At 50.8% G+C, this 13,181-nt stretch overlaps 1 protein-coding gene across 3 annotated transcripts; it reads right to left on the reverse strand.

Moving 5' to 3' along the window:
• Positions 1–337: 337 nt before the first annotated feature.
• Hs1bp3 (HCLS1 binding protein 3) lies at positions 338–12,856 on the reverse strand. Of its 3 annotated transcripts, none has more exons than XR_003711994.1 (5): positions 12,759–12,856; positions 7,370–7,524; positions 6,053–6,164; positions 4,452–4,666; positions 338–1,510 (listed from the first exon to the last, which is right to left on the reverse strand). XR_003711994.1 is itself a non-coding variant. In XM_028772216.1 (4 exons), exons 1-4 carry the CDS (start codon positions 12,836–12,838, stop codon positions 1,255–1,257), a joined length of 603 nt encoding a protein of 200 aa, XP_028628049.1. In that variant the 5' UTR covers positions 12,839–12,856; the 3' UTR covers positions 338–1,254. The 3 variants fall into 3 exon arrangements, 1 of the variants encoding a protein (XP_028628049.1); XR_003711995.1 differs by lacking the exon at positions 12,759–12,856 and adding an exon at positions 10,216–12,158 and having other exon boundaries at positions 6,029–6,164; XM_028772216.1 differs by lacking the exon at positions 4,452–4,666.
• Positions 12,857–13,181: the final 325 nt, after the last annotated feature.

A 13,181-nucleotide genomic window follows, 5' to 3' on the forward strand; every position in this document is an offset into this window, starting at 1 on the left:
GGTGGCCTGCTCAGAACTAGGCAGGTGACAAGGGACACGGTGAGATGAAAGATAGGTCAGACCCGATACTCCAAGTCTGATCCTGTAGGTCTTACTACAAGGTAGGAGCTGGGGACTCCAGATACTAAAAGCAACAAACAATTCAACTGTGCCACTCAGGGGCCACCGAAAGTGACTCTTGGACCCAAATGGACCCTTCTAATGCCTCTGCGAATCAAAACTGACCCAAGGAATGGCTGCATTTTGTTAAAAACAAACAAAAAACAAAAAACAAAAACAAAACAAAAAAAACCCCCAAAACCCAAAAACCAACCAACCAAACAAAAACCCAAAAAACTATGTGTTTCTTTTTTTTTTTAAGTTCCTGACACAAAGAATATACTCTAACATTCTTTGCTCCACAAAACAGCATCTACTGGAAGGCACAGGATTGCTCTGGGGCACAGCTCCTTCTCTTCTGGCTGGTGGCTCCACTGAAGAAAGTCAAAAGAGCAAGTTCAGATCCTGAGGGCAGACAAGGCCTCGGAGCCTCAAATGGGCTAAACTCTGGGAGATGCTAAGACCTCCTCTGTTGATAGCCACATCCAAAGGGCCATGGGCTGGCCAGACACTTTCCTGGGAAAGGACGTGAAAGTCTTGGCATCCTGGAAGCCCTCCATGCCCTAGAAAGGCAAGGCTGGGCCTGCGTTTTCTTCTTAGCATTGGAAGCCAGAAGAAACTGAGAAGGGACTTGGGTCAGGGCAGTCTGGAGAGCTGGACTTCCTCCTCAGAACACAGCTTGGGGCCCTAGCAGCCATGCCAAGTAGAGAGCCCAGAGTGGCCTGTCCCAGGTACTCCTTTAGCCCAGCCTAGACTCAGGATAAACACCCCTTCCCATGCTGAGCTGGCAGAGCCAGTGGGTCCAAATATGCAGAAGATATCCTTTCCCTGGGGGACACTGTCCTCTGATCTCAATCCCTGTTTGAGTTCAGGGCCCTGTTGAGCCAGACATGCTCATAAATACCCTCCTTTTCACAGCCTGCTGGGTGGAGATGATGCAGCTTGACTCCTATGGTGTTCCCAGCTGCACATTCTGCAGAGAGTCCTTGTCCATCCCATAGCTCAGGAGAAAAAGAAAGGGTGTGGTACTGGGACTGCGGGATTCAGAGTTCCACTTCCATTGGTGGTCCTTGCCTTGCCAGCAGAACCCACATATTCACAGACAGGCCTCCTCCCCAGGCCCAACATAGGTTGAAGGGCAGGGTTGTGGGGAAGTCAGAAGAGGCTTGGGGAGTCTTGTGCAAGTGTGTCATGGTCCCGGATATACTGCAAAGTGTCCATTTCATCCATAGCTTGGATCTGTTCCTGCTTCTGTGGTCCAGCCTCAGTTTCTGATGGGTCCACTGACGGAGGCAGAGTTGTTTTCCTGGGCAATGCTGGCTTAGCTGGGACTAGAGGCTTGGGCTTAGTTTGGGGCTTGAGTTTTGGTTCAGATCCCAGGTTCAGAATCTTGTCCAGGTCTTCTTCAACTCTAGAGAAGCAAGGAGAACAGTTTTAGCATGACTACATCCACAAAAGACCAAGAGGCGGGAGCCTCACCATTCACATGGGCGTTGAATAGCTACAGCTTGCCTCATCCAACCAGCACTGAGGAGGAACTCAAGGGCAGGTCTTTCTGACCCCCCATCTCCACAGCAGCCAGAGTAGAGCCTGTCCCTTGGTGGTGACAACACTTCAAACCTGCTGGTGTCTTCAGGGGACTTGCCTCCCAGTCTCTTAGAAATAACTGGTTGCTGCCTGGTACCAGACTCCTGGCCTTTGCCAGAGCACCTCAGAATCATTATCATATCTGTCTCTCAAATCCCTATTTCAGGGAAGGGTATATATGTGCCTTATTTTGCAGACAGGAAGCTACAGTCCAAGAGGCTGGGTAGCTCAATAGTCCTGCCTGAGTCACAACCAGGATGTCTGACCTCGGAGATACAACATAAAGCTAAATCAACTCCATCTTGAATCATGGTAAACACTGGATTCTGAGCTGCCCTGGGATGGGGGTCTGTTGACCTCTATATATCTCTGAGTCACTCGGTTCCAGATAGAGCCCGGTAAAGGCTGCAGTGGACTCAGGCAGTGCTCCTTAAGGTTGGGTCATGTGAGACTGGAGCAATGACTCAGCAGTTAAGAGCATTGGCTGCTCCGGGGGACCCAGGTTCGATCCTCAGCACTCACACGGAGAGGTTCACAATCACTCCTAACTCCAGTATGAGGGAATCCAATCCCTCTTCTGGCCTCTGAGAGTACCATACACACAATGTACAGATACATACACAGGCAAAAACATCCATACAGACAAAGTAATAAAATAAAATAAAATAAAAACTTTTAAAATGTCCAGGTGATGGTAAGTCCTTGATTGCCCACTGGCTGATGGAATGAGGCTTTAGTAGTGATTGGCAAGGAGGAGAGCCTGTCTGGGTACTGAAGAGTCTGACCAGTGGCTCACTGCTCACCTGCTCTTAGCCTGGGAGAGCTTGTATTGGGAGTCCCCATCAGTGGAGCTATCTCAGAACCAGATATGCAAAAAACAGCCTCATTAACACACTCCGCCTCTCAGCCTGCTCTGCACTGTGGTGATTGCTACAGGCCTGAGCCTCTGCCTTCTTTAGTTTATTTGATGCTTTCAAAACACTGGGAACAGTATGAATCATATTTTACAGAGGTGCGAACTGAGCTATGGCAAAAAGAAGGGTCCTGTCTTGGGCTCCATGGGTGAGAATAAAGTACCTGACCTATAGGTGGCTGGCTCTCTTCACCTTCCTGGGTACCACTACGTGGGAGGCCCCTTCTCCAGCTTCAGGGTGGGGCTATCCTTTGTGGTGATGGATATCTCCACAGACATCCTTGAGTCATGCCAATTAGGCACAGCACAGCCATAGAAAGCAGACAACCTGAGGGCCCCCTAGCTTCAATATGCTCTGGTTCCTCATCTCCAGGAAGGGGAGGGGAGCCCTTAAGTGCTGTCCAGCAGCTATGTGCAGGATTGGCTTCTTCTTCATACGTGGCAGCCCCTCAGCGGTTGGCCTCAGGCCACTCCATCTCTCTGGCTCTCTCAGTCTCTGCTTATCTGTAAAGGAGGGGTGTTCTTGCTCCTCTAACCTCACAGGAATCCCTGTAAGGATCAAAGAAAACAGCACACAGGAGGTGCTTTGCAAGTCAAAGGGAATATCGCACATACTGACTTGGGCAGCCAGCAAGCAGCATGTTAAACAGAGCAGGCGTTGGCTATAATACAGCCAATGTCTCCTTCCTCCCACAGGAAACCCCAACTGGACAGAGAGAATCTGAGAGTGATGGGGGTCATGAAGAAGTCACTTGATGGCTGGGGAAGGTTGTGGCCAGAGGAAGATTGGAGCAGGTTCTTAAGGAAAAGGAGGAGAAAGATGGCCCTGCCACGGAAAGCAGGATCCAGGAGAGGGAAATGACAGAGAGCAAAGGGCTGCAGGAATGAAAAGAAAATGGATTCAGGCCTGTGAGGGAGGCTCTCTACCCTGGACAGTGTGTCCTTACAGCACTACCCGAGCAGGACTGCAGTGGGGGAGGGGGACAGGCATGGACAGAGGTGCATTTGGTCTGAACAATGCTCTGGTCCTACAAAGCCTGTCAGAGGCCTGAGTGAGCACAGAGCTTCCCAGAGAATTGCCTGCCAGGAACCAGCTGCTTGGGAGCTCTGTAATGTCCTGCCTCATTTCTGGGGTGAGGGTGGGGGGCTGGGGGACTGGGGCTTTCAGAGCCTGCTTGGGTGCTAAAGAAGTGAGCCAAAAATCTAGACACGAAAGGAATGGGTGGGCTAGTATCTAGAAAGACCGGCCCCTGTAAGGAGATGCTGGGGTGTCATCCATGGGAAGACTGTTCCTGCCAGTCTCAGCTAAGAAGTGTGATGTGTATTAGCTTTCACCAGTTGTTTCTTGACTCACTGGGTCAGGTGGCTGCTTCCTTTCCATCCCCTACAGGACATCAAGAGTGCCCACAAAAAGCTCAAAGCGTGAGAACTATCTCCAGAGTTCTTTAGGAACATTAAACAGCAGCTAAGGCCGGAGACCGATTTCAAGCATAGTCATGACTCTTTGGAACAAGTCACAGCTGGATCTGCTGAGGTTGGGAGGGGTCTTCTGGGTGGCCAGTCACAGCTCGCCAGTATGGCCACTCTTAGCATACGGATGATCACAAGGGCTCCTCAGAACAGGTGTAACTAACACAAGGTCCGCCACTTCTTTCTTCCAGATCCAGATGGTATGAGGCCAACCAGTGAGGGTTCAGGTGGTTGTCCTGAAGTGTTCTGTGTCCTGAAGCCATAGCATTTTCTCCTCCCTAAGCCCCCACAGAGGACAGAACTCAGCTACAGATGTACTTCAAGGTCTGAGATAAAGGCTACTTGAAGTCCGTTTGGCTCACCCAACAACTCAGACATTTACCATTTCAGGAGAACTAATGTCCAGGCGGGTGGGTAACAGTGATGACGGAGCAAAAGCCTTCTGCCAAGAAGCAGGTCACTAACAGGAACAAGGCAGGCACAAAGAAAAGTAAATTCTGGCTCCTGCTCTCAAGAAGTCAGTTCTTCACCACCAGATGTCTGATAATGGAGACAGGGATGCAAAACTGACATTCTTTAAGCTGTGATTCCCAGGGGCTGTGCAAGAGAGGGAGGGACAATGAAAAGGAAGGTTCTCAGGGACCAATAAGGCCATGAAATGCTGCACGGCAGTGTTTGCTTGTGAATGACAAGCCTGCTTAAAGCTGGTGTCAGCTGGCCATGGAATCCTGGGAAAATTGCCTTGACACACCCACAGAACAGTATTCTGTGGGCAGTGGGACTGAAAGGAAAGGGTTTATACTATAAGGTGCAGGAGAGGCTCTGTGACATCAGTCCCATGGGCATATATACCCTACTGTTGGACTTCCCTGTGCCTCAGTTTCTTCCCTAATGGAATAACAATGATCCTGGCTCCTCCCAGCCAGCAGGATGTCAGGAGCGAGGACACATGAGGAGAGAGTGAACAGATGCCAGGGGCCTCTGGGAGATGTAAATACAAGAAGCCATCGAGGTGACTCAGGCTTGGCGGGCACTTAGAGGGCTGTGTAATAGCCTGGGGCTGCTAACGAGGGGTGCTGATGACAGCCTCTAAGGACCACAGGCCTCAGTGCCATTTAAACTATTCCTGGAAGGAGGCAGCTCTGCCTCATGCACCTCACCAAACACAGGCTGCATCCTGGGGGGCACGGACAGGGAGGCAGAGACACTGTAATGAAACCAACTGGAAATCAGGTTGTGGCACAAGGGAAAGTTACAGAGAACCACAGCCTGAGACAGGAAGGAAGGTCTCTCCGTCTCTTCCCAAGGATTCCGCAGGAATCAAAGAGTTGGTGACAGAGGCTGCCAGGAGTGGTGGCCTTGAGCAAGTGATCTTTCCTATACTCTTTTCTGTAATTACGGAGAACAGCAGCCATCTTAGGGGTTGCATGAGGGTAAATAAGATTATCTGTGGTGAAGCAAATTTCTTACAGTGCCAAACACACAGTAAGGCCTAAGGAAATAGTGTTTTTTTTTTCTTTACCACATCTGACATCGACGTTCGTGTAACAGATTAACCATGGCTTTCCCCTCTCTCTGATAGGACCCTCCTGGCAGACTGGGCCATTGTTCTGAAGTACATTTGTTCTCTCTGAGTACACTGTAGCATATCAAGGGTCAGTTTTATTTGTTCCTGAACCCACTTATGCCAATTATACTTGCTCATCAATTGTGTAACTTATTCCTTTAGAGAAGCTATTAAAATAGAAGTGTGAGAAGAAAATGGGTGTAGTTAGTGGAGCCAGTGGGTCTGCCCTGGTTGTCCACAGCCTTCCCCCAGCAAATCCTCACCCCTTTTACCCACTCAGAGCTGTTGGACATAGCCAGGCCTGGGTCCCTCCTCCCTTGTGGGCTAAAGCTGGGAAGACACTCTTGCACTGGGGTTACAAGCTAATGAACTCTTCGTGGGGACAACAGTACCTTTACAGATCCTCGGAGACAAACCTGTGTTCTGGGCTCGATGAGGGCCCTCTACTCTCATGGCCAGCCGACAGCAGTAAAGGGTCACCCAGGGAGACAGCCCCGCCAAGGTCAGGGTCGTCAAACAGCTTCAGGGCTGTGGGAAGAGAAGATGTAGCAGATAATAAAGGAAGTGCTTGTTTATCCTCAGATGCTAGAGAGGTCTGCTAAGCAAGGACAGCAGTGTGGTGGGAGCCAGTAGGGCAGAAGAAAGGCAAGAACATAGCGGCTCTGTACAGGTCTGAGCTGCCTGTCCGCCTTGGCCTGGCTCTGGTCCAGTCCATGAGGGCTTCTCACTGCTGGAGGAAGTGACTTCTCAGGACATTGCACCAGGCTCCTCAAAGTTCTGGCAGGACAGGGGCCCCTGAGCTTGCCAACAGGTACTAAGGGGCACCCACCAGCCACAAATCTTGTGAAGGTTGTGGATGACAAGCAGAGGCAATAGACATAAATTACCCACAGGGCCCATCTTCAGTAAGCCCAGGCCTTCCCAACCTCTCCCACATGAGCGGCCCTTCGGGAGTGTCAGAGATGTCTTTACTTGAAGCAACTTTTCCCAGCGGACCTGGTTAAGCTCCTGGCCTTTGGGTTCCACTGCTGCACTCTCTCCCAGGATGCCTGCTATCCTATGTGAACCTGTGTCTCTGCTCAGCCCTGAAAGAGACTTGGGCTGTGCTGAATTTTGGGTGATATTATCTATCTTTATCTCCTGATGGGCTCTGAAACCCTAAGGCTGGGGATTTGAACTGGATCTTCCCATGGTGGATGCTCACTAAGCACTGGAAGAATCAATAAGTTACTGCCAATTCTTTCCCTGGGGAGGAGGACTTGGGCAGGCATGAGGAAAGGTCAGAGACACTTGGAAAAGTCCCAAAGCCGCTAAGCACTCCCTCTGAACCCTGCACCACACCTTGCAGTAGAATATATTTGGCAGGTATATACTCGTTAAAATGAAAAACTGTACAGAGTCACTTGCATACCCAAGGTAGGTCAGTATCCACTTTCCATTAAACAGTTCCAGGGAGCTTCAGTGCCCCTGAGGCTGAAGATGTAATTAAGGAACTAGGTCTCTAAGCAACTAAGAAACCAGTCATTCTCTCCTCGATAGGACATTCAGAGTAAGTGTGTAATCCCCAAATGTTGCAGCCCTTGGGGACACCAGGTATGAGGGACACCAGCAGGAAATCTCGACATACCTAATCTGTACTCCATCTAAACTGGACAAGGATGAGACCCACTTGCTCAGGGATGCAGACATTAACCAAGCTCTACGGCAATACCAAGAACAACACTAGTACTTACAGTCCTGTGAGGTCTCCAGAGGTCTCTTGGGGGACACCATCTTGCCTGAGCTGAAGAGTCCTGCGTCAGGATCTATCTCCTCATCAAAGATGGTGAACCGAGGTGAAGGCTTGGGCCTCACGGCCACTTCTGGGTGTTTCTTGGGCTTCTTGGTGCTGGAGATAAAACACAAGGTAAAGATTCTCATGAGTACAGAGGTGGTCTACTGGTCATTCCCAGGCCCCCTGCTTAGCTGGGGCCTTCTGGATGCCAAGGAACATAGAAGAAGCTCAACAGAGGACCACAGGAAGGCCGGGGATAGCCCAACCAGAGCCATTGCAGGTGAAGCAACCTCAGAAATCATCAAATCTCCAGCTAACAGGTCCTCCTGACTCAAGGAGTTCAAACAATCGAGAGCAGGAGGAGGCAGGGTTGAACATGTGCTAGGAATTGGCTTTGTGATCATCTGACAGAGAGAAGGGACGCCTGTTACTGAAGGAGTCAGGTACTGTGCTCAGGTGTGATGGGGACTGGGAAGGACAGGAGAAGCGAGGGGCTGTCTGGACTAGACTGGTGGCTAGACAGCTCCTAGCCCACTTGTGTGTCATGCCACATGTCCATGGGCCTGACAACATGCTTTTTTTCTGAACGTTGCTGTGGTGGTTTCAATATGCTTGGCTCACTGAGCGGCACCATTAGCAGGTGTGGCCTTGTTGGAGGAAGTGTGGCCTTGTTGGAGGAAGTGTGTCACTGTAGGGGTTGGCTTTGAGGCCCTCCTCCTAGCTACCTAGAAGACAGCAGTTTTCTCCTGTTAATCTTTGGAACAAGATGTAGAATTCTCAGTTCTTTTAGTGCCATGGCTGGCTGGATGCTGCCATGCTTCCTGCCATGATGATACTGGACTAAACCTCTGAACCTGTAAGCCATTCCCAATTAAATGTTGTCCTTTATAAGAGTTGCCTTGGTCATGGTGTCTCCTCACAGCAATGGAAACCCTAACTAAGGCAGTTGGGCTACCTAACAGAGACCTCAGGGTCAGAAGGGTGCACCCCACAGCCACTTAGACATGGGGTAGATGTGATCTGGGGCTCAAAGTTCAAGGGATGGGGTCCAAGAGAGCAGAAAGAAGCCTATGTTAGTGACTTTTCTTTTGTCTTGATACAAAACACTGAACAACAACAATTGCAAAACAACTTCAAGAAGGCAGGGATTGTATGGCTTCTCGGTTTGAGCGTATAGTCTACCATGGGGGTGGGTCAGGGTGACAGGTGCACCTGGGCACACTGCAGCCGTGATCAGGAAACCAAGAGAGATAAATGATAGTGTTTGGTTTGTTTTCCCCTTTTTACGAATTTCAGGACACCAGACCATGCAATGGTGCTGCCAATATTTAGGGTGGGTTTTCCAACCTCAATTAACCCAATCCAGAATCACTTCACAGATATACCCAGAGGCTAGTGTTGTAGTAAATCATTGATGCTGTTAAACTGCCAATATTAAGCACCACACAGCCTAAGACCTTGTTTCACTGGACATCTGTCTTCTCTAGTGTACCTGCCGCCCTTCAAGCAAAGTGATGGTTCCCGTGGGTAGGGCAGCCTACTCCTCTCTGAAGTTCCTCTGGGGTCAGCTGGGCCTGGCTCTGCCACACTTGTTCATTGACTGAAGAGCTCCTGCCCTGGGATGCTTGTGGTGGGAAACTGGGGGTCACCAGGGAGGTTTCTGGGGTGTGCCACAGTTTTACTTCTTGATCCTGATGGATAGGCAAGCTTCATGTTGCTGGATAACATGACCTGGGCTGCCTTTGTGACACTGTCTCTAGATCACAAACTTGGTTTTCTTTTAACAAGTTGACCTCATGCCCGGGGACTGCCTTGTTAGGCATTTTAAGATTCCTATAAACAGCAGAAGTTTTTTTTTTTTTTTTTTTTTACTGGAAAGCAGGATCACTTTCTCCTGAGTGCCTGGCAGCCAGTTCCACTTGACTGAGGTCATCTCTGAGCTCATGTTGGCAACAGTGGCAAACTGCACAGAGGCTGGCTATTGCCAAAAGCTGTAACACGGACTATCCAGTGGCAGATAAAAATACCAGGTCCCTGGGTGCTGCACGGCTGGGGACTCTGAGGTGACTATTCCCCCAGAAACCTCCCTGGTTCAAAGGCACCGAGTAACTGGTGAAGGTCGCCCAGCAGGCCGGACATTGTGCGCCTGGGAATAGGGTAATTACTTCTTATGATCCTAGTAGGATACTAAGTATGATCTCGCTCCTTACTCTCAATGTCCCATGGACAGGATTGTCCTTGCTGTCCTCTGGGGAGACAGTGGCACATTTCAACAGTGATGACATCTGTGTCCCTATTGCAGTATGTGCACATCAACAGAGGCCACCATGGTGAAGTGCTGTGCTCTGCCTGTGGTGCCAGGGTGGGGGAAGGAGCTCTAGTCTGATAGGGAGAACTCTTCAGAAAGCCTCGGCTCTAGCTTCTCTCAGATCCTACAGTGTGGACTCAGCTGCTCCTTGTGGGAGGGCTCCCCTATATTTTTATCTATCAGGCAGAATCAACAGTCCCAGTGACTAACAGAGGCCATGGCCCTAGCAAGAATGGCCAGAGTCCAGGCTCCCTGTGTCAATATGCCTAAAGGGTCCCAGAAGCGGTGAGCATATCTCTGTGGAAGGTGACCATCAGTTGGGTTTGGGAGCCCCTGGACCAGCTTGGGGCAGCGGGGAGGGAGCAGAAAGAGAACTGTGGACTCTGTTTCACCACCAATATGTCCCTTGATCAGCTATCACAACGTCCTTTGCTTGGCCTCTGGCTCTGGATCCAGTGGGCTCTGTAGCAGTGACTGGCAGAGAATCCCATTTATACCTGAAGCAGCACCTGGCCCAGTCACTTCAGGAAGGCAGGCTTGAGGCTGCTCCTCAGCCGTTCTGGTGGCTTTGCCCTCTGTGTCCTATGCTTGCATACTCAGAAACCAGCTTTGGGGATACATGCTACCCACTCAAAAGGCCCAGAGGGCAGGGGAGCCAGGTTTCCTGTGGATGAGAACAGCAGAAAGCAGAGCAGGGACCATCTGAAGAAGGGAAGTGGGAGAGAACAGGTTGGAAGCCAGGCAAGGGAGGTTTCAACCACTGCCCCACTTCTGCTCAGTCTAGCCTGGACAAGCTCACATGAAGCTAGACCATCCTTCTGGGCAAGCTTCTCTCTCAAACTACTCACGTCTTTGTCCTCCTTGGTGGTATCTGTGATTTTTGCTGAACTGAAATAAAGCAGATGTTCAGCTCACAAGTGTTCAGTCAGGCACTGTCTGTACTGTACCTCAGTCCACCCGGCACTCCTGTCTGCCAAGTCCTCAGATCTCCCAAGGGAACACAAGGGACATCAGGGGACGTGGAAGCCCTAGGGTCTTGTCTGATTGATCCCAAAACTGCAGAAAGGTGTTCAGCAAATACTAGAAGGAAGAAGGCATGCAGGCAGACAGATAGACTGACCAACTGACCGACAGACAGACAGATAGGCATCTGTCCTGTGTAGCTGGATAGTTATCAGATAGAAGGAAGACAGAGTAGTTGACTGGAAGGAGAGAAGGAGAAACAGGCAGGCAGGGAGGCAGGCAGACAGACAGACAGAGTTGTAAGACAGGGAATGAGGGGTCAGAACAGCAGTTCAGAGCTCATGTTTACAAAGCCCTTTTTTTTTTGTTCCATTGCCTCTCTTCTAACAATACCCCCTGCCAGCCTTTCAGCTGCAAGCAGCCTGTCCATTCCTCCTCCTCAGACAGAGCTCCCCAAGCACCTCCCACGTAGCGGTGCCTGCTCTAGGTGATGAGGACAGACGCCCCTGCGATGTATACACAACTGTTCCCAGAGTCAGCAACAGACACCAGGTCATTCTACCTAGGAAAAGCCAGGCTGTCACAGCTGGAGCACAAAAGGATGGAGTCAATGAAGGCACAGGGAGGATTCCTGGAGGAGGTAATGGAAACAGGCAGCTGACCTAGTGGGCTGAGGGTAGAGGGGCATTTCTGGTAGACCAGCTGTCAGTCACCCTGCACACTGAAGGAGTCTGATGGTGGCATAACCAGGAACATAAACCCTGCAAGGTGATGAGGAAGGGGGAAGCTGTCCCTCATAGAACTTTGCTCACAGACTATATGGTCTGGTTTGAGGAACAAAGCTGCACGGGAGGCTGAGGAGGTCAGGGTAAATGCTGGAGGGGACATCACGGCACCAACACAAGAACTGTAAGCTAAGTGTTGGATGGATGGGCCCCATCACTTCATTTGGATTTGAGTCACTGGGGCTCTGAGCATTCTTCCTCCTAGGCTTCCCAAGGCCAGCCTCCACCCAGCTGTCCACAGACACACAGCTCACCTCAGCACTGACAGGAGAGAAAGCCACGTACTGACAGGGCATGGTCTGCAGCTCCTGACTTCCTGGCAAACCTGTGCAGATCCTGAGGGCTACCTAAAGAGGCATCTTATCCAGCCCGGGCTATGTGAGGTAGGTAGCAGCCCCTGCACGGCTGCAGGCATGTGTAAGCATGTTCATGCTGATGTACAGACCTCCAGTTCTCCTGCTGTGTGTCTGACAGGAGCCAGATGCACAGCCGGGCCATGTTCAGAGCCGGGCGTAGTAAACTCAGGGAGATGCGGCAGCTGCTGCCGACAGCTCCAAAGCTCTGTCTGGCCAAGAAGTGGCTCACTCTCCGTGGCTCAGGCACTTCTGGTGACAGTGATTGACACATGAGAGCAGCCTCCCCTCTGGCCACCCAGGGACCTTGTGGAGCCATTCCAGACTCATCCACCTCCCGCAGCAACCAGTGATGGGCACCAGCTGCCCTGGACCTGAGAGCAAAGGAGTAACAGACAGGGTCTGCAGACACGGCCAGCCCGCCTGGGTCTGGAAAGAAGGCTGGGAGTCCACAACACACACAGACCACCTTCCAAGCCAGGGCGATACTTCACCAAATATGGCAGCAAACCTCTTTCCCAAAGATGCTGCTTTCCTGATTTTAGAAACGAAGCATTTCCCACATCTTAACCTTAAATCTGGCTGTTTACTTCAACTGTAGAAAACTCTTAGGGTGCTACCAAACAGTCTTTTTCTGTGTGAGCAGGTACACGTGTGAGCATGCCTGTGCATCTGTGTGGAAGCCAAAAGACAACCTCAGCTGTCATTCCCTGGGACTGTCCATCTTGGATTTTTGACTCAGGGTCTCTAGCTGGCCTGGAACTCAGCATGTAGGGTAAGATTGCTGGCCAGTGCACTCCAGGGCTCCATCTGTATCTAGAACTCCAGTCCCAGGATTGTAAGTGTATGCCAGCTCTTCAGGTTTTTTATATGTGGATTTTGGGTTTGTTTAGGCAATCTCCCCAGTCCTTTCTGAACTTTATCCTTGGACAGCTTTACCTGCAGGGGTCCCACACACAGCTTCCCTGGAGCAGCAACTGCCAGGGGGGATCACTACCCCAAGGTTCAGGCCGCCTCATGGAATAGACTGGAACTTCAGGGAGAGCCTGGGTAGAAGAGGAGCAGAAGTACAGTAGCTGTGCCTCATGGGAGTGCAGGGTCCAGCACAGCTTGGCACACCTGGGTCGCCACATCGCCTCTGAGTCCTTTTTCCTAACTTGGTAAGTGGGAGTCAGGAGGAAGATCTACGAAAGCACTCTGCAACCTGTACACAGATGGCACTGGGCAAGGCCAGGGGCTTGAGGCTGTCTCACGATGTCTAGCTTGTGATTGTGGGCTTAACAAGAAAACAGGCCCGGTGTGAGGAACCACCCAGGGCAGGCCCCACTGTAATGGACCCCAATGACAACAGCCTAAGTCTCT

This window comes from Grammomys surdaster, unplaced genomic scaffold (genome assembly GCF_004785775.1).
Source record: "Grammomys surdaster isolate TR1022 unplaced genomic scaffold, NIH_TR_1.0 212, whole genome shotgun sequence".
NCBI classification, from domain to species: Eukaryota; Metazoa; Chordata; class Mammalia; order Rodentia; family Muridae; genus Grammomys; species Grammomys surdaster.